This window comes from Equus quagga, chromosome 7 (genome assembly GCF_021613505.1).
Source record: "Equus quagga isolate Etosha38 chromosome 7, UCLA_HA_Equagga_1.0, whole genome shotgun sequence".
Classification (NCBI taxonomy): Eukaryota; Metazoa; Chordata; class Mammalia; order Perissodactyla; family Equidae; genus Equus; species Equus quagga.
The window spans coordinates 23198189-23224207 of record NC_060273.1 but is presented as its reverse complement, the minus strand read 5'-3'; the positions used below and the strand labels follow the sequence as shown (position 1 = coordinate 23224207).

Sequence of the window (26019 nt, the reverse complement as noted above, 5' to 3'; positions counted from 1 at the left end):
ACTCACAGAACCATTAAGAAAAGATGATCACAGGCCCCAGTCACCTGAGAAAGTGAGAGAATGCTTTCTATACCACAAGTAGGTTCCCCCAACTCTTCTTAGAACAGCATGCCAGTCCCTGAATTAGAGCTCTTTCATACAAGGAAAATGTGTGTAAACATCATTTTCATTTAATGTGACGATTCTTATACATATGAAAATTCATGCTGGCATCATGCCTGTTTCTGTTAAGGTGGGTCATCACTGAAGAAGTTTGGCAGATATGTAAAAATACAAAAATCTTTCGATGCCTTGAGAAGGTGGCTTAGCACCTGGTAAGTTGCTCAGGCCAGTCCAGGTCTATGCAGGAGTTATTCCCACAGTAGTAGATTTGTGGTCTAAGGCAAGACAGCCCATGGCAGCAAAGATAAACAGGAAAGTGGATTATTAGTACAAAGGTGGATTTGGGGCCTCTGAGCTGGAATCCTCCCCACTGAATGTGGCAGTGTCTTCAGGCTTGTTATCCAGCATTTCTTTGTACTGACGTTTGAAGAAGCCAAGCTATGAGGGGAAGTAAATCAGAAAAGCTGGGTAAGAGGTCAGGGAACAAAGTTGGGAGCAGGAAGAAGCTGAGAGAGAAGAAGGGACCTAAGCTGACTTGTATTTGTGTGCCAGAACACTTAGGTAAACAACAGCTATCATACTGAGTATCTACTGTGTGCCAAGCACAGTAGTTATACACATAATCTACAGCAGAAAAGCATAGATTCTGTAGTCAGGAAGGCCTGTGTACGTACCCTCGCCTCATTTCTGTCTCACTTCAGCCACTCGGTAATGGAGGCATTATTATCATTTCAAAAATTAGGAAATAGTTTCAGAGAGGTTGAGCAACTTGCCTGACATTAAACAGTGAGTAAGACAGAGCCAAAATGTGCACCCAGTCCTGCCTGACTCCACTGAGTGAGTTCTTCCTACTGTACCATCCTGTCTATGGGAGGGCTTGGGTCAGATGCTGGTGGTGTCACGAGTGGGATAAAAACACTCACCTTGTATAGTGTAGCTGTGATGAGAGCCAACAGCAGCAATCCTCCCACAGAGCTGCCCACAATGAGGGGGATAGGATTGTAGACCTCATACTCTTCTAGTACCATCTCCATCTGATTTGGGGATCAGAAAGTGTTCGGCCTCTTGCTGTCCCAGATTTTTCCCAGTTTCCCCAACCTTTAACTCCCTATCCTCCCCTTCATCAAGCCCTGGGTGAGATACAGAAGCACTCATGGGCTTAGGGACAGCTTTCCTGCCGAGGGACCTTCATCCTTCCTTCCTCCAGGCTTGTGAACCTCCCACCCAGCATCACAGATTTAGCATCAGGAGCCCTCTTACCAGCCTGACCACTGCCTACCACACAGCCACTACCTGGGCTCTCAAAAATGCCTCCTGTCCTGGAAGCTGCGAATACACAGATCTGTTGAACGTGATTTCGGCCACACTCACGACCAATACTTTCTTCTGCAATGTCTGCAAAAGAGAGGGAGGGAGCTGGGGAACTAGCTCTGGGAAGGCTCAGAGTTAGAAATGTCCTGTCTTGCGCATGAGCACAGAGATATCAGGCGCCACCTGAATCCAGGGAAGGCACTCTGCTGTTGGGCCTACACACCTGGCTGACCCAACCAAAGCTAAGGTCGCCCTTCAGGATGAAGTCAAGTTCCTCCTGGATACCGAAGGAGGGGATGTCACAGCGGAACCTCAGGCAGTCAGCAATGGAGCAGTCCTAGGGACGGAGAAGAATGAAGTTGAGGAGGGCCTTAACTTAGGCAGGAACCACAAGGGAAAATGAAGTCTGTCAGATTTTGGGTGAGGAACAGATGAACAACTACAGGCCATATATGTAGCTCTGAAACCTAGCAATTCTTTTCCCTGTCCCCCAGTGCATAGCTGGCCCTGCAGTGGGAGTCCAGGGCCTTTCTCACCAGCATGAGACTCCTTGGAATTTGGGTCTGGAAGTCAGAATGCTGGGGAGGTTCCCTCTCTGACACACAGGGTAGACTCTAGTGAGAGAGAGAAATAGCCACAAAATTTCACTGGTAAGAGCCTGTGAGGTACTGTGGGATCAAACCCTGGAAAGTGAGGAAAGGCAGGTACCTGCGAAGGGGCCACCACAGCCACATCCCACACAGCCACCCCGTTCAGCAGGATGGGAACCCAAAAATTAATGCTGATGGCCAGATCTCGCTGACTCAGGTTATTTACCTGCAGAAAATTGAAACAGAGTGCATTACTGTGGTCCCTGCAGCATCCCAAATCCCACTTCTTTCCTGGCACCAGCCCTCGGTTGCTCTCCATCTTTTCCTACAGCTTCCAGTGTTAACAGCACCATGGGAGGGCAGACATGGAGATTCCCTGGCCTTACACGATATCGATGCTCAGCTTCTTTCCTGCTCTTCTCATGGGAAGTTGAAAAGTTGAAGTACTTGGTGGATTCTTCCTGCCTGGGGAGAGAAGGCTTGTTGGGGAAAAACAGCCCTGGGATCATCCTCGGTTGTGCCCCAGTCTGCTGCCGAGGTTCTGGTGGGCCCAGCAGATAGATGACTCAGGGAAATAGTAATGGTCCCCATGTGCTTCTGCAGCCTCAGCTTCAGCTCCTCTCCACCTATGTCCTTTGCCCTGGTCACCCAGAACTGGTAGCTCGTTCCTTGATACCTCAGTTCTTTCATAGCCCCACGACTTTGCTCAAGCTTTTTCTTCTGATTGGAATGTTCTTACCCACTCCCCTACTGGAAATTTTCTTTTAAAGTTCCACCTTAAACATCACTTCTCATAACATTTAAACATTTCCCATGGGAAAAAGGTGTTCACATTGCTTTCTCTAGTAGGTGTGGTTGGCCTCAGGTAATGCTTGCAGAGGCTGTTGCCAGAACAAATAAGTCTATGGGGACTCCAGGGAATGATGGCTAGGTCAATCAAGAAAAAGTGGAGTGCAAGCCCCTCCATGATGGGAATGAGGAAAGGAGATGTGGGTATCCTGGGGCAGTTAAGTAAATGTGAGGGAATGTAGTGTATGAACATAAGCCCATGGAGTGGAGTGGAGATAAATATTCCAGGCTGCAGGTGACTTTCCACCTATTCATCCATCCGCCTATCCATTTATCCATCCATCTCTCCATGGCCTCCTTCAACAAAGATTTACCATGTGCCAGGCTGTGTGCTTGGTCCGGAGATTCACCAGTTAATGAGCCATAATCTCTGCCTTCCCAGAGTTTAACATCTAACGTCTCAGTGGAATCAGGCAAACAAGCAGAGGGACCTGCAGGTTTCACCAGCAACTAGCATACAGAAGCCCGGCCAGCCACAGAGAAACACTGTGGGTCCCCCAGTTTCCCCACAGATGTGACTGTCAGCTTGATGATTAAGAACAAAAGGCCAGACCGCCTGGGTTCACATCTCAGTTCCACCACTTCCTATATGAGTAAGTTAAGGCAAACTACTTGACCTCTCTGGAGCCCTGCAGTTCTTTCTCGGTAAAATAGGGATGCTAATAATAGTGCCTACCTATAATAGAGTTGTGATGAGGTTTGTAGCAGTGCCATAAATGTTAAAACTTATTTTTTTCTCATAGTATGCTAGCCTTCCTCTCTGCTCTCCACCCCAGCCCTTTCTCTCTCTGCTTCAGTTTTCTCACTTAAAATCTTCCTGTTCTAAACCTCTTTTCATATTTGAGTAAATCACTCAGCTTTCCCAGCTCTTGGAGAGGTGTGCAATATATGGCCCATGGGCACAAGCTCTGGAGCCAGACCACCTGGGTTTGATTCCTGGTTCTGCCACTTACCAGCTGAATGACAGGACAAGTTATTTAACCTCTTGATTTCTTTGTTGGTAAAAAGGGGGATAACAGTAACTATATTATAGAGTTATAAGAAGGATTAAGTGCATGTAAATACATGTAAAGTACTTAAGACAATGGCTGCCACATCATAAGTATATATGACTATAAGCTCTTATTATAAGTTTTAGTATTTTCAAAGGACAGAAGGGGAAATTCACACATGGAGTTTGGAAGGGGAATGACACTGATTGATCCCCACCTTACTAGTTCTTCTAAAAATTTGTATATCAGCAGCAGCAGCAACAGTGCAAACCCTGTCCCATGGCAATATTATAAGCTTCTGACCAACTCTTTAAACCTCTAAAGTTTAGCCAGGTGTGTGGGGCTCCTTGCTCTGCCTCCAGCCTAGCCTGCCCCTGCCCCTCAACCCACCTTCAGAACCCAGACCAGCAGCTCTGCACTTGCCTTTCCTGTGGCCTGCCTCGGCCTTGGGCTCTGAGAGACCTTCTGACAGTTTCACACCTCTGCTCTCCTCCGAGTTTTGTGAAAACCTGACCTTTTCTTTCCTCTGTGTAGTGACAGACCATATCCTGTTGGGCATAAGCTCCCCACTTCAGAGTGCTCAGAAAAGCCTCAATCTCAATCTGGTGGCTTTGCTTCAGCACGTTTGTGTCTAGCACAAAGGAAAGGATTGACTTCATTTTAAATGACACCTGCATCTTGGAGAGAGAGGAGGGAACACAAAGTGGTGGCAAAGTGGTGTATCTCACCAGCAGGCCAATTCATCAGAGAAGAAGCAAGAACCATGGTATATGGTATTATGGTATAGATATATGACTGGTCACAAGTATTCCCATGTGAGGAATCAGAGGGGCTAGCTTAGCTACCCATCCACAAAAGAGCAGGCTGGGCTGCAGGAGGAGGTACTTAGAGGAAGGTCAGAGGTCCAAGGGGAGGGCTGGGGATTAAGCACCTGCTGATCACTGTGTAAACAGCATATTTCACTGGGAGCTCCAGCTGGAAGGTAGTCTTGCTGCTTGTAGGCTTGTTATTCTCACTGGAGAGAGAGAGGGGAACCTAATTGGAAAGGAATCCAGGAAAGGAGTCTCCGGCTGGGGCATGTGACTGGAGGGTGAGGGACACATCCTACCTGGCCTGGGCTCACCTGCTTGCATTGGCCCTCAGAAGCAACTTGTCTCCCAGGTTGGCCTTGTAGGAGACATCAAATGTGACAATGAAGGTGCCCTGAGGGAAGAAGAAAGAAGGAATGGGGATAAGGAAGGTCATAGGGGAGTGAGGGAAGGAAATGGGTCAGGACAAAGGAGAAGAGTGACAAGGATTTGGGAGGGACTACTGACCTTAGTGCCCTCTTGGAAGATGGGGTGGTTGATGTTACAGCTGGTGCTCCTCAGGCCCTCACTTCCAGTAGGCACTCCCTCACATGCCAGGCGCAGTGGGCGGTGATGGGGTCTCTTCCAAATGAGGAGACTGAATTTTAAAAAGTTACCCACGTGCATATGTGGGCTTTATATATAACACTTCAGAGCAGTAAGGAGAAAACAGATTTTTCAATAAACGGTCCTGGAAAAATTGGCCCATACCAAAAAACCTGGAAAAACATTGGATCCCTACCTCACTCCATACATTAAAATAAATTCCAACTGGATTAAAGACTTATATGTGAAAAGGCAAAATTTATGAAGCTTTTAGAAGGTAATATAGCAGAATATTTTCATAACCTTGTGGTAGGGAAGTATTTCTTAAACAAGATCCACACACAAAAACACTAAATACAAAGGAAAACATTAGCAAAAATCAACCACAATCAAATTAAAACATTGTGTTTATTAAAAGACACTATAAAGAGACTGAAAAGACAAGCAACAGGATCAGGAAAGCTATTCGTACATATATAACTGGAAAAGGACTAGTAACCAGAACATGTAAAGAACTCTTAGAACTCAGTAAGAAAGAGATGGACAACTCAACAGAAGAATGAGAAAAAAACTGAGACAGGCACTTCCTAAGAGAAGAAATCCAAATGACTAGGAAATATATGAAAAGTTGCTCAGCCTCATTAGAGAAATGCAAGTTAAAACTGCAAGGAAATATCATTACTCACCCCCCAGATTGACAAAAATTTAAAAGTCTGACAATGCCAAGTGTTAGAATAGATGGAAAGCCACAGGAACTCTCATACACTGCTGATGGAAGTGTAAGTAGATGAAAATGGATTGGCTTTACTTATTAAAATTGAAGATACACATACCCAATGATCCAGCAATTCCACAAGTGGTACATACATATTATGCATGGGTGCACCAGGATACATGCTCAAGAATGGTCATGACCAAAATCAGGAAACAACTCAAATGACCATCAATTGTAGAATGGGTAAATAAATTGTGGTATAGTCATACAAAGAGATTCTATATAGCAATGATAATGTTCTACAGCCACAAGCAACGACAGGGGTGAATTTCACAAACATAATATTGGAGAAAAGAAGAAAGACACTAAAGAACTTAGAACATGTTTCCATTTATATAAAGCTCAAATATTGGCAAAACTGAACAGCATTCTCTAGGGATATTCTCATGGGTGTTAAAACTATAAATAAATACAAGAAATTGATTATCACAAAGTTGGAATGGTGATTACCTTTGGGGAGACGGTGAGGTTATGATAAGGACAGGCACATAGTGAGAGGGCTTCTGAGGGTGCTAGCAGTGTTTTTTTCTTGACCTGGATGCTACTTGCGTAGACATTTGCTTAATATTATTCATTAAACTATACATAAAGCATAAAAGTGCTTTATGCACTTTTCTCTGTATGTGTATGTGTTTTATATTTCATCATAGAAGAATTCAAAGAAACCTACTATAACCCAGGGCAGGGGAAGGGTCCCAACCAACTAGAGCCCAAAGGAGCTGTTTACCTGGGTTCCTAATACTCGTCGATAGGACAGCCCTGCTGGGTAGTAGAAGTTGACCATGGTTCCATAGGAATCCTCACCCTCATTCCACAGAGTCACTATCACATTGAGCTCCAAGGAGCTCCCCACCACCAGGGTCTGCAAGCTGAAGGAGGAAGGACAAGAATGGGAAAAAGACTCCATTGGAGATAGGTTGGAATTGGATCAAGGGCCGGGGAAGGACTGTGAGAACTCATGAGCTCTGGGCTGATAACATTCCAATGAAAACCATGTCTTTGTTAGGAGAGCCAAAGGGCAGCACAAGCACTTCTCATCCTATAAGGATGGGACACCCAAAAGCTTGAGGATCTGGATATGAAAGAAGATAGAGCTCACCCTGAGAAGCTGAGGTTGACACTCAGGTCCCCTTGACAGAGATTATCTTGCCCACAGTTCTTCTCAAAGGGGAGCTGCAGCAAAATGGTATATATTCTCTTCCCATCCATGTCTTAATCCATCTCCAATCCCCTCATTAGGACACTCATCAACACTGAGTATTACTAAGCACCCCCCTGAACCCAGCACTGTGCTAGACACTGGCAAGGAGTGGGGCAGTGGGGGAGGGGCAGTTAGACTATAAAAGAAGAGAAGACAAGATCCTTGGCTCCAAGGAACACAAAGTTTAGTTGAGGAGTCAAATCCATCTCACACTGGAACGACTACTCAACAACATTATTAAGCGTGAATAATGGGGCAGGTTCTGGGTTGGGTGGGGGTTTAGGAAAGGTGGAAACTACAGGTGAATTAGACATGGTTCTTGCATTCAAGGAAGCTACAATTCCAAGAAAGCCACAGAAGTAAATGCAGATTGCTAGGATTCCAGTCATGTGATATTTGGATGGTATCACCATGACGTAATAGGAGGCCAGAGAAGAAGTGACAGATATTGAGTGTGGTTTTCAAAAGAGAGGGAGATAAGACTGGGGCTTTGGGGACTAGAGACGATCTTTGAGGTGGAGAGAAGGAAATGTTTTCCAAACAAGAGAGACAACATGGAGAAAGGCACAGAGGTAAGAATGAGAAAAGTTGGGAAGGATTTGCAGAATGAGAACCAGAGAGTTTATGTTGGGATAAAGTAGATAACCAGCTGGGATGTGTGTAGGGGTCCCAGCTAGGCAGGGCCTTGGTAACTGGGTGGTGGCATTTTGGACGTCATGTGGTCGGTGGGCAAGTGGGAGCCACTGTAGGTTCTTAAGCACACATGTCTCTACACAGTGAAGGCACAACCCTGGGACTCCATGGGAAGACTCACAGCAGCAGTGAAGAGGTCCTGTGAGCCCACGGCCAACACAGGGCGAAGGTTCTGGAGTGAAGGATTGGGCTCCCCCATCAGGGAGAAGTTGAGGCGCAGGATGATGGGGCTCATCACATCTTCCACACAGTCCTGAGAGAGAATGGGCTTTCAAGAACCCACTATCCTTGTCCTTACTTTCTACCCCTGGGGCTTCTCCTCCACCGCATCCATTCCCCGCTGTCAGACAGTGCCCCATCCAAGCTGTGGAGCCAGGTTCTCTGGTCTCAACTTTCCTCTGTCTAGCCCCCATCTCCCCACCCTTCCCATCTCACTCAGCAGGGAGCAGGGATGTGAGAGGCTGGCCCTGGGATCCTCCTCCTTCTCCTTTTCCCAGAACCCAAAGCTCTCACTGGTAAAAGCAGCTTCACGGTTTCACAGTGATCCCCTAGCCCTAGGGTTTTTCTTCGAGTCAAAGTCCGGTTCTTGGTCTCATCAAAAATGGCACGAGAAATCAGACGGCCTGCGTCTAATGCCAGATCGTATATGACAGAGCTTTTGACATCACCTGAAGTGGAAGGTGGAATGGAAGATGGAAAGTCAAAGAGAATCTCAAATGTTGTTTTCATTTATTCATGCAATAAATATTTGCTGAGCACTTTCTCTGTGCCAGGAACTGTACCAGGGGCTGAGGATACATGTGGAGAAGAACATAGAGAAATGCGGTGCCTGCCCTCATGAAGCCCACACCCTAGGAAAGCAGACAAGCATGTGGGGCATAAGGTCAGGTCGATGCAAGGGCAGGATGCTCAGACCTAGGGGTCAGAGATGCCTTCCTGGACGGGCCTTCTGAACTCCAACCTGGAGCATGAGCAGGAGAAAGTCCCAGACTCTGGGAAGAGTGGCTAAGACCAGAAGGGAGAGGGAGGCTGGCCCATGTACAAAAAGCGTATGGAGTAGAGAGGAGCGGGATGAAGTGAGGCTGGAGTGCAGAGAGGGGCCCAATCAGGGGGGGATTGTAGGGAAAGATGTGGTCTTTATAAATGCAAGAAGGGAGGAATTGAGGGGCGTTAAGCAGGGAAGTGAGGAGACTAGATTTGCATTTTAGGGCCAATCACTCTAGTTCCTGCGTGGAGAATGGGTGAGAGGGTACAAGAAGAGATGGAACAACCCAAAGTCTAGGTGGGAAAGAGGAGCCATGTAGAGGGAGTCAGTGGCTGGAGCTGGTGGAGAGAAGCGGATAGATTCCAGATCTATCCTGGAGTCAGAACCTATAGTCCTGGGTATGGGAAAAGGGGGACAGAGGGGACCCAGGCTTCCGACACCAGCAGCTGGGTGGATGTGGAGATGAGATTTGGATTCCTGGGCCTATTCGGTCCTGAGGATGGGCTGGGGGCCTCCAGGAGGGTAAAAGACAGGGTCCACTGGGAGGAAACTTACCTAGCTGGTCCGGTGAGCTTTTGTGGATAGTGAGACAGACTGTGGCATCTGCAGCTTCCAGGGTGGTAGGGACCTCTTCCCAGCACTGGTACACAGCCTTTGCCACCTCCGAGGGCATAAATCTCATGGCCACTCCCACGTTTAGCACTGGCAGGCTCCTGAGGGTGTATGCAGAGGCTGAGGACAGGACTCTGTCCTCTGGGAGGAGAACAAGGGAGCGGGCAGCTTGGGGAATCAGACACACAGCAGGCAAGGGTGGGATGTGGGGAGTCGTCACCTGAGCAGCAGCACGTGTCCCTGGGCCCCCACGACCAAGTCCACCAGTCCATCCTGGGTGAGGTCCTGACCCCCACTCAGTGACTGCCCAAAATACCGGAGCCCGGAGGAGAGCTGGGAGCCTGTGATCCGCTGGCCAGAGAGGGAAATGAGAAGTGGATGTCAAAGGGAGTGATCAGAAAGATTTGAGAAGAGACATTTGGAGAGGAGACTGCAACAAAAGCAGATGTAAATGAAGAAATGGAAAAGGAGAGACACGGCGGTAGGAACGGAGAGCAAGCAGAGTGAGGACCTCACAGGCCCCAGACCGAGGGAGGGGAGCTTTTCTGGTCCAAGTCATCATGAGGGTGCAGGTTAATGACAAAATAAAAGCATAACAATAGGATTAAAATAGATTCATTTATTCATCATTTATATATTCATTCATAAATATTTGGTGAATGGAGTACTTAGTGCTCCCACTGAGTTATCTTTGCAAGAAGCCTATGGAGCTGCTTTATCATTTAATGTTTCAGAGCAGGAAACTAAGGCTCACAGAGCTAAATCAGTCACTTGCCTGAAGCCACATAGCTAACATGGCTGGCCAGGCATTTGACCGGGGGGCCTGTGATTTCTTAACTATTATGCTCCCCACAAAAGATTGAAGTCTGTTTAGAGCCAAAGGAGAGAAGAGAGAGAATTTGTGGTTGTCTGGGCCTGGTGAAATTCAGGGAAGGAAATCACTAAAGAAGGAGGGGAATGGCCGCTGCTATGGCCTGTGGTGCGAGGCAGCATCGGGGGAATCCAAGACATGGGAAAGGAGGTGGAACTAGAAGAGGCTGAAGACAGGGGGCCTCACCTGGCTGTGGGAGGGGCTGATGCCCAGTCCTGAGGTTCCATGAAATAGGTAGACAGCACCCTGATTCTCCTGCTCTCCTGGGGCCCCGATGGCCACGTCCGTCAGCTTGTCCCCATTCACATCCCCCAGCACTGTCAGGGCTGCCCCAAAGCGGCCCCAGGGGTGGCCCTGCTCCCCACGGAGAACAGCCTCACACTGCCACTTGGCGCTCTGCAGCACAAAAACAGTGTGAGGCCCCAACCCAGGCAACCCCTCCACCCCACACCCAGGCCCCACCCAGCCCAGGTCTCATCAGCCACTCACCCCCCGGGGCAAGGGGCACACAGACACCTGGCCCCCCTGCGTCTGCGTATAGTAGTGGGGAGCCCCGATGAGGACCAGGTCAGAGCTGCCATCTCTGTCCACATCCACAGAGCACAGGGAGGCCCCAAAGTAGGAGCCAATCTGCAGGGCAGAGCCTGAAGTCATCCTGCGCGCCCCTGCCAGAGGAACCCCTTCTGGGCCAGGTCCCGCCTCTGCCCATCCACCAGCACCTCCCACCATGGGCCCCAAACCCTCCATCTCCTCCCTGTCTGCCCTCTCCACTCCTGGATACCCTGCCACCCTCGCATTCTACTCGTGCTTTCTCCACACCAACCTGAGTGCCTATGACGTTAGCCTTTGGCCTCCACTGCCTGGACTGCTGGGTGAAGATGAAAACCTTCCCGGTGTGCTGATGGCGGGGGGGCCCCCAGGACCAGGCTCTGCACCCCCTGCCAAGTGGCCAGCTCGGTGGAGTAACCTGAGGGGGCCAGGCCTCAGCACAAAGGCTTCTCCTCCCGCCCCCCGGCTCCTGCCCCTCCCAGGCAGCTCATCTCCCGCCTGTCCCCCCAGCCGCAGCCTTTTCTCACCCAAGTAAGAGTCTCTCATGTCCTCTTTCTTCTGAGACACGTTGATGAAGGTGGGGCTCGTCTTTGGTGGGTATAGGAAGGCACCTCCAGACCAGCCAAAGCTTCCCACAGCCCCCAGAACTGGCCCATCCTGAGAGGAAAGGATTCCAGGGCTGAGCAGGCTGGAGTGAGAAGACAGCCTAGTCCAAAGCAATGTCTGCCGCGGACTCTGCTAATTATTTGGAATTCTCCTCCTCCTCCTTCCCAAGCCCACACCAGCAGCCTCGGTGTCCCTGACTCCCTACTTCCCTCAGTCCATCCCCACTGCCACCGTCCCAGTCAGGCCCATTGCCTCTCACCTACTGCCCCTCCTGCCTCCTAGCTTACTCTCCTCTGCTCCATCTTCTACTGCCCCAGGGTTAGGTTTCCTTAAAGCCAAATGTGAGCACCATCCTGCTGGCAAACTGAGACGGCTCCCTGACACCAGGTCCCCGAGGATGGCATCTAGGATCCTTCCCAGGCAAACCTGTGGAGTCACCCTCTGTTCCAAAACATATCAAGCCTTTGGCCTGAACACTTCTCTCTCTTCTCTTTTTCTTGGACTCCTCTCTGGAAGAGTCAACCTCAGAGCCACTGCCCCTGTGAGATCCTTCTGCAGCTCCCTCAGGGAGCCATGGGGGCTTCATCCTTCGCATACTTTGTTTATTGCCTTTTTAAACTTTTGATTATGGACAATTTAGAACGTATACAAAAGTAGAAGGATATGTATGATGAACCCATACGTACCCATGACCCAGCTTCAGTGATCAATTCATGGCAAACTTTGTTTCATTTCTACATCCCCCTTGGTTGCCCCTAAAATCCTTCTGGATATTTTGAATACACATCTACTTTCAGACAGGTCATGCCATGTTGTCATTTCTTTGGTCTGGCCCTTTTCCCCTCTATGGCCCTCTCTTCACACACTGCCCCTCACTCACTCTGCTCCAGCTATGCTGGCCCTTCTAGCTCTCCAGCACAGTAATCTTGTTTCTGCCTCAGGGCCTTTGCACTTGCCTTTTCCTCTACCTGGAGCAATCTCTCCCCAGATTTTTCCAGGGCTGATCCATTCTCACCATTCAGGCCTCCTCTGATCACTTCTCTTTCTCCCTCCCAACACTGAGCAGAATGTGAAAGTCTTTTGTTTGTTTGTTGTTTGTTGTCTCTCCCACTAGATATGTGCTCCCTGAGAGCAGGAACCTTGGCTATACTGTTATCTGCTGTGCTCTCAAGCACCTACATATACTATCTGTATGTCTCTCCCACACTGGACAGTGAACTTGAGGACAGGGTCTGCTTGCTTATTTACTTCTGGGTCCTAGCTCCCAACCCAGGGCTGGCGCCTGAGATCTGTTTACCAAGCGCATGCTCCACCCACCGTCGTAAGTACTGAACTGAAGCCTTCTTGTGACATCTCATGCTGGAAGGAGCTACTTGTCCTCGACTGGGTTCCTGTGGGGGAAACAGGTCGCTTAAGCTCCCAGAGACCACAAGGATTCAGAATAGAGGGAGGAGAATACCCAAGCAGAAAGGCTGGCAGGTTCCTCCTCCTCAGCTGCCTCTCTACTGCAGGTGGGAGATGCTTTCCAGGAACCCATTGCCAGGCAAGAGCTGAACACCATTGGCTCAGCGCCCTCTCAGGTCTTGGGTTCTGGAGAACAATTTTGGGTGAGCTGTGAATAGGGATGGACCTCAGGACTGTGGAAGACAATTGGGTTGGGACCCTTTCAATTCCAAGACCCAAGCTTGTTCCCCATTTACCCTCGACTGCAAAGATCTTCTCCTGCAGCTGCTTCTGGATGCTGCCGAGTGCTGCAAAGTTGTCCACCTTGAACACGTGGTCCTGAGAGGGTGCTGAGCCAATGGTGTTCAGCTCTTGCCTGGCAATGGGTTCCTGGAAAGCATCTCCCACCTGCAGTAGAGAGGCAGCTGAGGAGGAGGAACCTGCCAGCCTTTCTGCTTGGATGAGGTGCAGGCTGAGTCTGGGGGAGCCGTGAGGAATAGTACACACCCCGATGGCATAACGGATGATGCCAGCTCTCTCTGCCTGAGGGATGACATCGCGGTATTCCCGCGGATCTTTGTATTTCTGCCCATCTGTGATGACAATGAGGATCTTCTTGGCACTTCTGCGGGCCCCATTCTTACTATGAAATAGTTCGTTCCTGTCAGGGAAGAAAGGGAGATGACTCTACCAAGATGGGATTGATTCCAGAAAGAAATCATTTGCAGCACTAGAAGTTCATCTGGAGAGACTGAGGAGTCCTGGCACCCTCAGACTCTGTTAGGCATGTTAAGAAATCAATTCAGTCCTTTTTGAAAGTCATACTGACAGTAATTAGTAAGACCAATAATAAAGGTACTCACATTCCTTGTTCCCAAAATTCCATCCACTACAAAACCTCATTCCCAGGAGGCAGTATGTTTCAGGTAAGAGCTTTGGAGTCAGACACATTTGGGCAAGTTACTTTACCTCTCCGAACCTCTGCTTCTCTCTATGCAATATGAGCATAACAACTGAGCCATAGCTGGTCTCCGAAGATGGCCCCCAATGAGACATACTTGATTCCCTTCCCATATGGAAACTGACTTATGACTTGCTTTAATCAGTAGTGTTCAAGGGAAGTGACACCACGCCAGTTATGGGCCTAAGAAGCCTGGGTAGCTTTTGCACTTTGCGGAACCCTGAGCCACCACAAGAGAAGTCCAGCTAGCCTGTTGGAGGTAACCCATGGAGCGGCCGCATGGAGACAGAGGCCCAGCCATCCCAGTTGAGCCAGGCCTTGCAGTCAGTCCTGCCAAGGCAGCAGCCACGTGAACGAAACTCTCATGTTCCAGCCTCAGACACCGCCTGACCACAGCCACACGAGACCCTACACAAGAACAGCCGAAGAACCATCGAGCTGAGCCCCAGGATCTTGAAAAATAATAATAGAGTTGTTTTCTAAGCCACTAAAGTTGGGACTGGTTTGTTAGGCAACAGTAGATAACTGAGACAAACAGCGTCCAGTTATTCTGAGGATTAAATGAGGTCAAGCTGTTACAACAGTGAATGGCCCACAGGTGAGCATAATTCTATAGTAGCTGTTACAACGATTAAAAATGTAACTATACGCTCATGTAGTTCTACAAACTCAGAATAAATACACACACATGCCAAATAACACGCAGGTGGTAAATAGAATAGTGGAAACAACCTAAATGTCCAACATTAGGGAAGGGGGTTTTCAAATTATGATTCAGCCCCCTGGTAGAAAAGCACACAACCATTTCAAAAGAAAACAATAAAACCTGTAGAGAAAAATGGAACAGGTTCATATAACCTAAAGGAGAAAAAACGTTACTGCCCTGATTGTGATCATATAAAATATGCCTCGGGGCTGCCTCGGGGCCGCCCCGTGGCGGAGTGATCAAGTTCCTGTGCTCCGCTTTGGTGGCCCAGGCTTTCCCTGGTTCAGATCCTGGGCGCAGACATGGCGCCGCTCCTCAGGCCACGCTGAGGCAGCGTCCCATCTAGCAAGACTAGAAGGACCCACAGCTAGAGTATACAACTATGTACCAGGGGGCTTGGGGAGAAGAAGAAGAAGGAAAAAAAGAGATTGGCAACAGCTCAGGTACCAATGTTTAAACAAAAATAAAATATGTCTGAATAAAGGCAAGGATAGAAATGACACCATATTTTGTGGGTGGGATTTATCTATTCATTTGTCTTTATCCCTTCTTGTTGCTAAAATACTGTGAGGTGGTTGGCTGAAGAGACTGTAGGTAATACTTTTTTTCAAAGCTTTCCTTAATGTTATTGCCATTTTGTCTTTTCTGTAATGAAACTTCTAAAAAAATAGTCAGTGGCAGGAAGGGGCTGAGCCCAGCCCTGAGCTGGGCTTGGCTCTGGGGAGCGGGGAGGCTGCTGTGCTGGGCGATGGGGAGCAGGACAGGTGTGGATGAGAACCACACCATCGTCCACCACTAGGAGGAGCCTCAGCAGCTAGGAAGGGATGCCCCTCCAGTGTGACTGTCAACTTAAGGAATAGAGGCTTTCCTCGTGGTTGTCCAGTCCCAAGCGGCCAGTGTTCAAGGCAGAAAAGCCACCCAGAAGAGGGTGCATTTGGCGGGAGTACCCTTATTCAGCATTCCTCCAGCACTACCCCTAGTGCAGCACCCAGGAGTCAAGGAAGTCAAGGATCCTAGGGGCTAGCCCGGTAGTGCAATAAGTTCACACATTCCCCTCCGGCAGTCCAGGGTTCACCGGTTGGGATCCCGGGTGTGGACCTAGGCACTGCTGTCAAGCCATGCTGTGGCAGACGTCCGACGTGTAAAGTAGAGGAAGATGGGCATGGATGTTAGCTCTGGGCCTGTCTTCCTCAGCAAAAAAGAGGAGGATTGGCGGCAGATGTCAGCTCAGGGCTAATCTTCCTCAAAAAAAAAAGGAATATAGAAAAAAAAATAACACAAAAGAAATGGATGGATGTGTGTTTGGGGCCAGCCTGGTGGTGCAGCAGCTAAGTTCACACGTTCTGCTTTGGCGGCCCAGGGTTCGCTGGTTCGGATCCTGGATGTAGACCTATGTACTGCTTATCAAGCCATGCTGTTGCAGGCATCCCACATATAAAATAGAGGAAGATGGGCACAGATGTTAGCTCAGGGCTAATCTTCCTCCAAAAAAAAAAAAAAAGGATCCCAGACGTTCAGCCCAGCTCCTTCCTGTGAGAATCCTCTTCTGTTCTGGCCCCAACACCTAAGCCATTTTCTTCATGAACCACCTAGCACCCAATGCTGGGCAGGCATATAGTAAGCGCCTAGTTAATGTAGAGGGCACACATGGATGAAGAATGAGGGAATGGAGGGAGGTGGGTGGGGTGAAAGGCACATAGAAGACATTTGGCAACAATTCCTGAGTCCCCACCAGGGAGGTAGAGAGAGACTGCACCATTCTCCGGATAAATCCTAACCACTTATCCGGCAGAAGCACCTCACACATTTATCCCATTTAGTCATTCCAATTACATTGTGAGTTTGTCCTCATTTGACATCTTACTGAGGCTTAGAGTCAGTAACTCCCAGGGTGGCCCAGGTAGCAAGCGGAGAGCCAGGAGGGGAACCCAGATGTGTCTGAAGCAAAGCCCAGGCCTCTGCTACCCCAGGTAGGCTCAGGGTTCTGCCAATCCAAGGCCAGGCAGGGGGAAACAGGTGCAGAGGAGTCCCATCCTATGTCGGGGGAACGCAGTGAGCAAGGTAGCCAGAAACACTCCAGGGAGGACTCTGCCCGCAGCCCCCATACTTTCCTTTTGAGCCCCTTTCCCCAGAGCCTCCCTCAGCCTAGGAGAGGGCCTACAGACCAGCATGAGGAAGCCATGCGGCAGCGTATCTGCAGGCAGCAAGAGAGGGCGCTTACACCACTGCCAGGATGCCCGTGGCTGTGAATGTCAGGCCCCGCAGTTGGACGATAGGATCCACCAGTCTCAGAGGGCTCAAGCTGCTCCGGAATTTGGAGAAGGTGAAGTGGGTCTTCAGGCCACTTGAGTACTGCATCAGCGAGAACTGCAAAGACCAAGAGGAGGGCCTAGGGCTCAGGAGTTGCTTTTTAATGAACTTTTTATTTTGGAATAATTTTGGATTTACAAACCATATCCCATGTGTTTTGGAGGCCCTACAAATAATATACTGAAACCCAGAAAAAACTTTGGCCTAAAAAGAAAACTGGAAAATTGAAACCAAATAATGTTTCTTTCATAGTTTACAAAGAGTAACCTTGCCAACTGCAATATTTGTTAAGCTTAGTTTTTTTCTAATTTTATAACATGCGAAGTCAATTTGTAGACTGTATTTCCTTACTTATCAAGAATTTATACATACATATACACTACTGGGAAATAAAATAATAAATAAATCATGAGTTACACGGAAAACATAATTAAAAAAATCATCAATTCTTTGGCCAAGTTACCTTCAAATTTCCCATAAAACAGAAAAACATCGTATTTCCTGTGGTGTGTGGGGACATACCATGGGGGAACCTCTGGAACCAATCTTGACCCTGGACCCTAGCCTCATCGTGGCAAGGGTCCACTGAGCCAACCCCCCAGGATGCCAGGCCCCCTCCCAGGACCTTCCCCAGAGGCACACCCTCCCACAGCACACTCCCCAGGCCTCGGGGGCCCAGTCTTCACCAAGGTGTTGGTGCCCTCAAACTGGCCCATCACAGCTCTGACAAAGTCCTTCATCTGTTTAAATTCACTCGGGGCAATGCTGCCAGAGCCGTCGATCAGGAAGACAATGTCAATCTCTTGATTTGGACACTCTGCAGAGATGGGAGGGAGGAATCAGAGATGTACCTGTGGTCCCAGCCCTCTCTTGGGGCCCAGAAACCCTTCCTGTTCCACACAGTCAGAGGGCCGTTCTTGGCATAAGGATCAGTCCCCACTGGGTTTCTAACCCTCCGCAGAGGAGGCCCAAACCTGTTACCCCAGCCCCTCCTCCCCTCAGCAGAGTCTCTGTTGCTCCTCTCCTCCCACAAGGCCTGGAAAAGGGGGAGGAAATTTAGCCAAGTGGTTCGGAGTGTGCTTTCTTCAGCCAATGTGCCTGGGCTCAAATCCCAGCTCCACCACCTACTAGTGGTAAATTCAGGCAAGTTAACATAACTTCTCTGGGCTTCGGTTTTCCCCATCCATAAAATGGGGATAATAATAGTGCCTATCACATGGGATTACTGCAAGGATAAAAAGAATTAATCTGTACATAAAGTGCTCAAGACAAGACTTGCCCCGCCTCATAAGGGGTAGCCATTATCACCATCATCACCTTGTGCCAGGCGTTGTTCTAGGCCCAAGGACACAACTGCAAGGGATGCTGGGGTGTGCCGCCAAGATCCACCTCTATCAGGACAGCAGTGCTCATTCCCAGCTGCAGGGAGTTTGCTGTCGATGGCTCCCAGCTGAGTCCCTCCCCAGGCATCACCCCAGTCAAGAGGGAGCCGCTTTGCCCACACTTACACCTCCTGCTCCTGGGAGCAGCCCATATACGGCCACGCTCCGAGCTCCCTGTGGGTCGACTGAGGCTTCTGTTCTGATTGCTCTGCAGTCTACCCTCTGCCCAGTCCCGCTTCCCTCACACTCTCACAGGTATTGCTCCTGAGAACATTCCCAAATGAGCCTCAGAGTCTCCTTCCAGGAAAATCTGATTTAAGACCATAGATTTTTGAAAAAAGATACCATCCCTGCCCTCATGGAGTTCACATGATAATGGAAAGACACACCATATGTGCAAAACCAAACAAGACATTTCAGATTGTTCCTGGACTCACGTGGCGGGTTGTGGCTTGTGTGCAGGACCCAGTCAGTGCCTCCACCAGCACCCCACATCCTGTGTTGCTCCCAGGGCGGTGGGAGATCAGACCATCACAGCATTGAGGTGTGATGCCGAGCTGCGATAGCAGCTGCCTCTGGCCACTGAAGCAAAAATGCCTTCCCCTCACTCCTCACTCCTGCCCCACCCCACCTGCTCAAACAGCTGTTGCTTCACCAGTGCTGAGAAGAAATGGAAGCTCACTTCCCTCCCTGCTTCCTCAATGACCAGGACATCCAGCCATCTACACGGCAGGCCAAGGAGCCCTCAGGCGCTCCCCTTCTCACCTGAAATCTCCCCATAGCTGGGTAGCTGGAGTTCCCTGTCACCACATCTTGCACTTGTGCCCACTTTCTAGCTGTGACACAAAACCAACCTCCACATCCTCTCTCAGGCCAGGCCTGTGGCAACCTCCCTCATAATGTCACTTCTGTTTTTTGCTGCTTTTATTGTATCCACTGGGCTTCCAACAGCAGGCACCTGGCTGTAGCTGAGTGCCTTCTGAAAAAGGACCAAGCCAGTTAGGCAAGGTTGGCTCAAGCTCTGGGCTCTACCACTTCCTACCAATGGAAACTCACCTCTCTGAGCCTCAGTTTTCTTATCTGTAAAATGAGGATCATCCTGCCCACCACCCAGAGTCTTACGAGGATGCAATAAGGTAAGGCACACCAGACACCCAGCACTGCCTGGCACACAGTCCCTTCCACTTCTACTCAAACCTGCCTTGCCTGCCCAGGTCTACGCGCCTATGTCCCATTTTCATCAGGCATCTTACCTCACCAGCCCTGGTGATATCTAAGAGAAGACATTTACCTCCTGGTGTTTAAATGCCACATTCCTTGCCCTGGCTGCAAAGACATCCCAGGTGGGGCATAGTACCCCCAGGAGTCCTGGAGACCCTTTTTCCACTCTCCCTGTCCCCTCTGTAGACTCTGCTCTCACAATTTGGTCTGGGGGTGTTTTTGCTGCTGCTTGACTTTTGGCTAAAAGCCCACCATGCCTGGCATCATGGCTTTTCTGGTCCAAAGCATTGTTCTCCGTGAGCACCTTGAGTGGCCTCTGGCCCTCACTTGGGGGCCATTTTTCCCTCTGATACCACAGATGAGATAGTTTATCTATATCTTCCTCCTAGTCCAAACCCATGGTCCTCAGCTATCACATATATGTGTCAGGCAGGAATCTAAACATTTTATATATATATTGTCTTTTAATCCTCATAATCACCTCAATTATTAAGCCCCATTTTACTAATGAGGAAACTAAGGCCCAGGAAATGAAGCCACTTGCCCAAGGACACAGAAGACAAACTTATGCAGACTAACTCTCAGAGAGATGCCATTGCTGTGTCCTCAGGCGCCATTCTCTGTGGAAGACATCAGTGCTGGTAAAATTGGCATCACACTTTCCATGGCTCTATCGTTCGCTCCCCTTAGAAGGGTAAGAGTTAGTCTAAGGACTCCTGGCAGCTCAGCAGTGAACAATCCAGAACTGCCTCCTTCTTGGATCCCTGGATCCATCATCCTCACCACACATTTTCACCATCCCAGGCCCTTCCTCTGAAAGTTCGAGAAGTGTCCCTGCAGCTGTTGACAACTGTAAGATCCTTATGTCTCCTGCAGCCAGCACACTGGGGCTCCCTTCTGCCCCATCAGAACATCTACCCCTCGACCAGCTTAGGGTTCCTGCCATGAGCTGCCCTCCCTGCCAGGCCAGACCGTACTATTAGCCCCTCTTGGGCCTGTTGAGGCCTCTGGGAAGGAACCATGGGCACAGGAGGCCAAGACCCAGGGTGGAAGTTCTGCGCACTCCTCAGTGCCAGCATGTGCTCCACACAGAATTGCCATCTCTAAGGGACCTACCTGGCAGGGCAGTGGGGACCCTCCGGATGATCTGCAGGTGCGAGCCCAACAGGAGGCAGGAGCCTTCTGCATACATGTTCTCCCCGCAGGCTCTGTGACTGGTCGGGCCGCAGACCTGGAGGCAGAGGCCTGTATGGGCAAGGGGGCCCCAGAACACACCCCTCCTCTTCTCCCCCAGCCCCAGCTGCCTCTGGCTCCTCCCCTCGCAACTCTCCTGTGACCCAGGAAAACTCACCAGCAGCCAGGAGAGATTGGCGGAGGCCACCAGCGACAGGCCCAGGGACATGTTCACGGTCTCTGGGGGTGCTAAGAGGGAAGACACACATGGTCACACTCATAGGCACACTCTTATTTAGGAAAGGAGACTGGGCTGGAGTTTGAGGAGCAGGCAGTCAGGTGGAGGTTTGAGGACCCAGGTCCTGGGTCAAGTCACTCACTGTGCAGCGAGATGGGCTGACATCGGCTGGTGGCAACCACGCACTCGTACAACCGTCCTGTTTGGTTGACCGCCACCACCTCCAGGGGGGCTCCTACCACGAATCTGAAGGCACAACCATGACATACAGTTGCAGGAAGGGTGGGGGGCACAGGGAGCTTCCAGCAAGGAAGTCTCGCCGTGCAATGGGAAAGCGAGACTGTGAGGGAAGCTCTTAGCTTTTGCCACGTGTGAGGCTACTTGAAAACCAAGACCTGAATTTAACTCACAAATGCTGAAGGACCATGCTGGGCTTTTGGTTTATTTGTGTGTGTGTGTGTGTGTGTGTACATAAATACATGTGTATTTATGTATACAAGTGGTTTGGGTTTTGTTTTGTTTTTAACATTCACCAAAAATAAAGCTATTCAAAACAAAAACAGCATTTCTCAACCATGTGTGAGTGCGCTTGTTTCGGGGTTGCCATCGTTCTGAGCAACCTAAGGAACAGATCACCTCAAGTCAAGCGGAAAAACTTCTTGAAGCTATAAGCTTTCAGAACAAATAGATGATTCATAATTAATTGAACAACTTAAATATAACATAAACAGTTTAAATTGGACCATTTAAAGCAGTTGTATCAGAATCCATATCTCTATCTATAGTCACATAAATGCAACAGTTTATTTGCAAAACCTTGAGAGGAGAGAATTTTTTAATTTTGGAAAAGTTTTGTCGCTACCAACAACCTCTCCACTCAGGTGAGAAAACTAGATAAATACTGGCGTATTCTAATTAATTAGCCAAGCAAGTCTTGTTAAATTGGCATTTCAAGTTTCCTTCTAGAGAGCCATTTCTTCCCAGAAAGCTGAAATCCCTGTGTGTGTAGACTTGCTGATGGAAATGCAAGCAGATGGCTAGAGACGGGACCTGCTGGCATAAATGGGTGACCAAAGTTTTAGTCTTAAACTATTGACCTGCATGTTTTTCTTTACACCAACCCATTCTTCCACGTAATTTCAGTCTTTTCAGTATTCGGATTACAATTCAGCAGAAACCAGGAAAAACAAGAACTTTGTAGCAATCAGAATGTTATCCAGTATATATTACTTACTTTCTTGTAAATACTGGTGAATAGTGGTCCATCAGTAGTTTTATATTCATTTTTTAAGAAATTGGGCCTGAACGCAAATTGATGGTGAGGAAGGAAGGACAGTGGGTATCTCTGGATTTGTTGAGCGTTGGGGGATCAGAAGGGGCCCAAGGGAACAGGGGTTGGGGGGGCCTGGGGGCTGAAGATGCTCCACACCTTGATCTAGGTAGTGGTTATCTAGGTACACACATATGAAGAATTCATTGAGTTGGAGCTTTTCGATTTTCGCACTTTGGTCTTTGCGTTATATTTCAAAAAAAACGAAACTCTGGTGCCTGGCGCTTGCTTCCATGTCTCCAGCCTGCCAGCTGGGAAGGATGTGCACTCAGGACTCAGCGACCTCAGTACACTCCTTCTTGGCCAACTGAAACTTCCCATGCTCTCAGCCACCTCCTCTAGGAAGCTTTCCTGGAATTCCCTCCAGGGTTTGATCTCTCCCTTTCTGTGCCTCCCAGACTTTGGTTCTGCTTGCATCACATTGTGGCTTCAACTCCTTGGGTCTCTGTCTCTGGCACCTGAGAATGTGAGTTCCTAGAAGCAGGGTCAAGTACATAATTTGCCAGTCATGATGTAAAATTAAAAGGCAGGGCCTCTTGTTCTTGGAAAAAGTGTTTTTCCTTTCTTTTGTGGTCTCTTCCTCTCTACCTGTCCTGGTGTTTCCTATTTGCACTCCCTCAGGCACAGGGATACTCACAGACCCAGTGCAGACCCTCACAGGACTGGATGAGCTGGAAACAACTGACCCTGACCTTGCCCAGCTCATGCCAGGGTCCCTGGGTGGGGCACAGGGGACAGGCTGCTGAGAACTCTTCCTCAGGAGGCAATAAGAGCTGGGCAGTGTGTGAGGCGAGGCTCCAAGCCCCCAGCACATCTTTACTTACAAAACACAAATGCAAAGACGAAATCGTAGTTCGGGCAGGTTCAAAGCCTCCTTCCCAAGGCATGTCTTGCCCAGAGTTCGTGGCCCTTCCTTGGATTGTGAGTGGTTAGCAGTGTGTCAGAGGCCTCAGAGAAGTCCTTGTCAGGGCCTCACCCATGCTGCCCTCCCTCCAGGACACCTCCTGGGTGTGCCACACGCAGCCACCTGCCTGCAGGCTGAGGGGAGGGGGATGACGGGGAGTAGGGGAGCCTACCTAGATCTGCCAAACTGGGCCACACTCTGCCCAAAGCCGGCTCCATCCTCCCGGAAGACCTTGGGTTCCTCCACATCCAAGTTGAATCCGTGACAAGAAGCCAGGACTGAGGGATATAGGGAGGCGGGGTGGCAGGGAAAGTCAGAGACCTCAACTGTCTTCTCTGGACCCCTGGCTTTTTGGGGTCTTGATGCCCACCCCACTCCAGCCTCGGTTCCCCATCTGCCCAGGAGAAGGGTGTTCTCGTCTTTGTTTCCTGATTTGCCTTCTGTATGGTTCCCATCTCTCTGCCTCCCTCAAAAGGAATCAAACCACAAGGCAAAGGGCAACAATCTGGAGAAATGCCCCATCAAGGACACTTTAAAGGACACCCACAATTTGAAATTAGGCCAGTCACCTGGTACATTAGATCAGGAATGTCTCTTAAAGATAAAGTGACTGTACAGTTTACTCTCTAAACCGAGACCTTCTGAGAATGAAAGGGGTACCGTTAATAATGACACCAGGGACACTGGCACTGCCTCAGGCAAACCAGAGTGTATGGTCATCCCGCTTAAAGGCTGTCCTGCTCCATCTTCTCATTATACAAAGACACTAACATCCAAATTGGGGAACAGACTTAGAACTCTGCAATTAATTATTTGTAATTATGTGTTTCCCATGTCCCCCTCCCTTGGCACCAAGCTCTGAGAGGCAAGGACAGCATCTGTCTTGTCTCGGTGCCTGTACAATGCCTGGCCCTCAGCAGGTGACTAATTACTATTTGTTGGCTGTCCAGAACTGCACAATAAGTCACTGGCGCAGCTGGGATTCCAACCCACTCTCCTGATCCTTGACCGAACACATTACCCTCCCTGGTGGCTAAGCTCAAAAGCCTCAGGAGAAGATCCCTACATTTCAAGGGCTTTTTCTGACTACCTGGCTCCCAAATGGCCACCTTTCCTCCCCATTCCTCCCAGAATTCCCAGCTGTCTCTGGATTGAGGAGTTAGGTCCCATCTCAAGAGTAGGAAGCTCTAAGGAAGTCAAGCATCAGACCAGGCAGTGACAGGGAGGGTCCAGACACCTGAACCCTGGGGTTCTGAGAAGAGACCAGATGTTTAGGGTGCTGAGACCCTACAATGGCCACCTGCAAGGGAGCCTCACATCCTGCATCTTCCTCTCAAAGAATCATTATGTTTCCGAGTCTGAAAGCAGCCCCTATGATCTGACAAGTAGCAGGATACCGAGGGTCTCCGACTCAAGTGCCCCAGGGGCCTGGCAGGTAACCTCAGTGAATGAAGTGGGTGAGTATGAGCACCAGGAATGTTGGGCGCTTAGAGCTGTGGCCCTTCTAAAGGAGGGAGCCATTCCCAGGCCCTAGTACCCAGAGCTGCCAGACCTTCCCATTTCTCAAGAGAAGCTGGAATCGGGTTTTTGTGTGAAATCTGATTTTTAACTGACACAAGACTAACTTTTTAAATGACACACATATGTGGTCCTATACAGTTTTCAACTTCTGCACTATTCTCTCAGCAGCAGGGGAAAAGCCTACCTGAAATCAAGACTTGGGAGAAATGAAGGACAAGGAGAGGCTCCGCAATCTTTTCCCTCCCTCACGTGTTCTGTGGCCTTCCCCTCCCAGGGTTCTGAGGCAGACTCCTCTCACCCCCACAGCACCCACACCAGGGCCCCCACGAGAGGGAGGGAAGGAGGGTAGCCTTGGGGAACACGGAGAGGCAGCTCATCCTCCATCCAAGCATGACCCACGAGCCCATCTTCCCTCACCTTTGCTCAGGTCATGCCCTTCCCCAGATTCCAGGCCATTCCTCCTTCCACACCATATCCTGGACACTACGCCCCTTCCCTGCCTCCAGCTCCTCTTGAGAGCTGTATGAGCTGACCACCAGGTGCTAGCCTGCCCTGCAGAAAAGAGACCCCCCACCAGGTTTCTGTTAGCCCTGAGGATACCCACTCACCACCCAGGAGAAGCATAACTTCAAAGGCCATCGCTGAGCAGTGCATTGGAGGAGAAGTGGAGCGCTGTGTAACAGAGCACGGAAAGGTGCTCAGTGTCTTGGGGGAGAGTTAAAATAATGACTCAGGGCCTTGAAGGGTGGGAGGAAGGCACGGTGAGGAAGTCCTTGGTTAATCATAGAACAGAGGCAGGGGCAGGAGGTCAAACACACCCTTGGGGAGGATCCCCCATACTCCCCCACCACTGTGACTTCCAGGAATCCGGCTTCCTTCTTCAGGGCCTGGCTGTCCCAGAAGACCACCCTACCGCAGCCCTTGAGGCCCAGTTGGTACCCAACGGGTCCTGGAAGCTCTCAGGTGGGTCCCTGGTAGCCTCAGAAACCGGGCTGCATATGAGTGGAAGGGCAGAACAGATGGCTATGGAGCCTCCACCATGTGGATGGAGCCTGGAAAGAGGCAGACCACCACCTCAGATAACAGTGTCAGGGGTGTGGGGGCAGGAAGGGCACAGGTGAGGGCGTTGTTTAAAAAAGCAGACGCCATCAAGAGGAGAATGGATAACCAAACTGGGAAATTCACACAATGGACTTAGTAGTCAGCAGCAAGTAACAGATCTGCAGAACAACATGGATGAATCTCAACCTTATAATAAGTAAAAGAAGCCAGACACCAGGATGCATAGTGTTTGATTCCT

General features: G+C 49.6%; 1 protein-coding gene across 1 annotated transcript; it reads right to left on the bottom strand.

Annotated features, from left to right (window-relative positions):
* Positions 1 to 148: 148 nt before the first annotated feature.
* On the bottom strand, positions 149 to 25398 carry ITGAD (integrin subunit alpha D). Its single transcript, XM_046667647.1, is given in 31 exon segments — positions 149 to 540; positions 1026 to 1136; positions 1396 to 1497; positions 1637 to 1750; positions 1950 to 2027; positions 2122 to 2229; positions 2390 to 2468; positions 4776 to 4859; positions 4968 to 5047; positions 5161 to 5274; positions 6741 to 6882; positions 7113 to 7186; positions 8029 to 8160; positions 8421 to 8575; positions 9448 to 9605; positions 9725 to 9855; positions 10562 to 10771; positions 10865 to 11005; positions 11199 to 11285; positions 11287 to 11342; positions 11452 to 11581; positions 12848 to 12921; positions 13231 to 13381; positions 13481 to 13634; positions 16862 to 17007; positions 17637 to 17767; positions 20670 to 20784; positions 20905 to 20975; positions 21107 to 21210; positions 23371 to 23476; positions 25328 to 25398. Coding segments are annotated over 31 exon segments (3498 nt in total). The 5' UTR covers positions 25374 to 25398; the 3' UTR covers positions 149 to 426.
* Between the last annotated feature and the right edge of the window lie 621 nt (positions 25399 to 26019).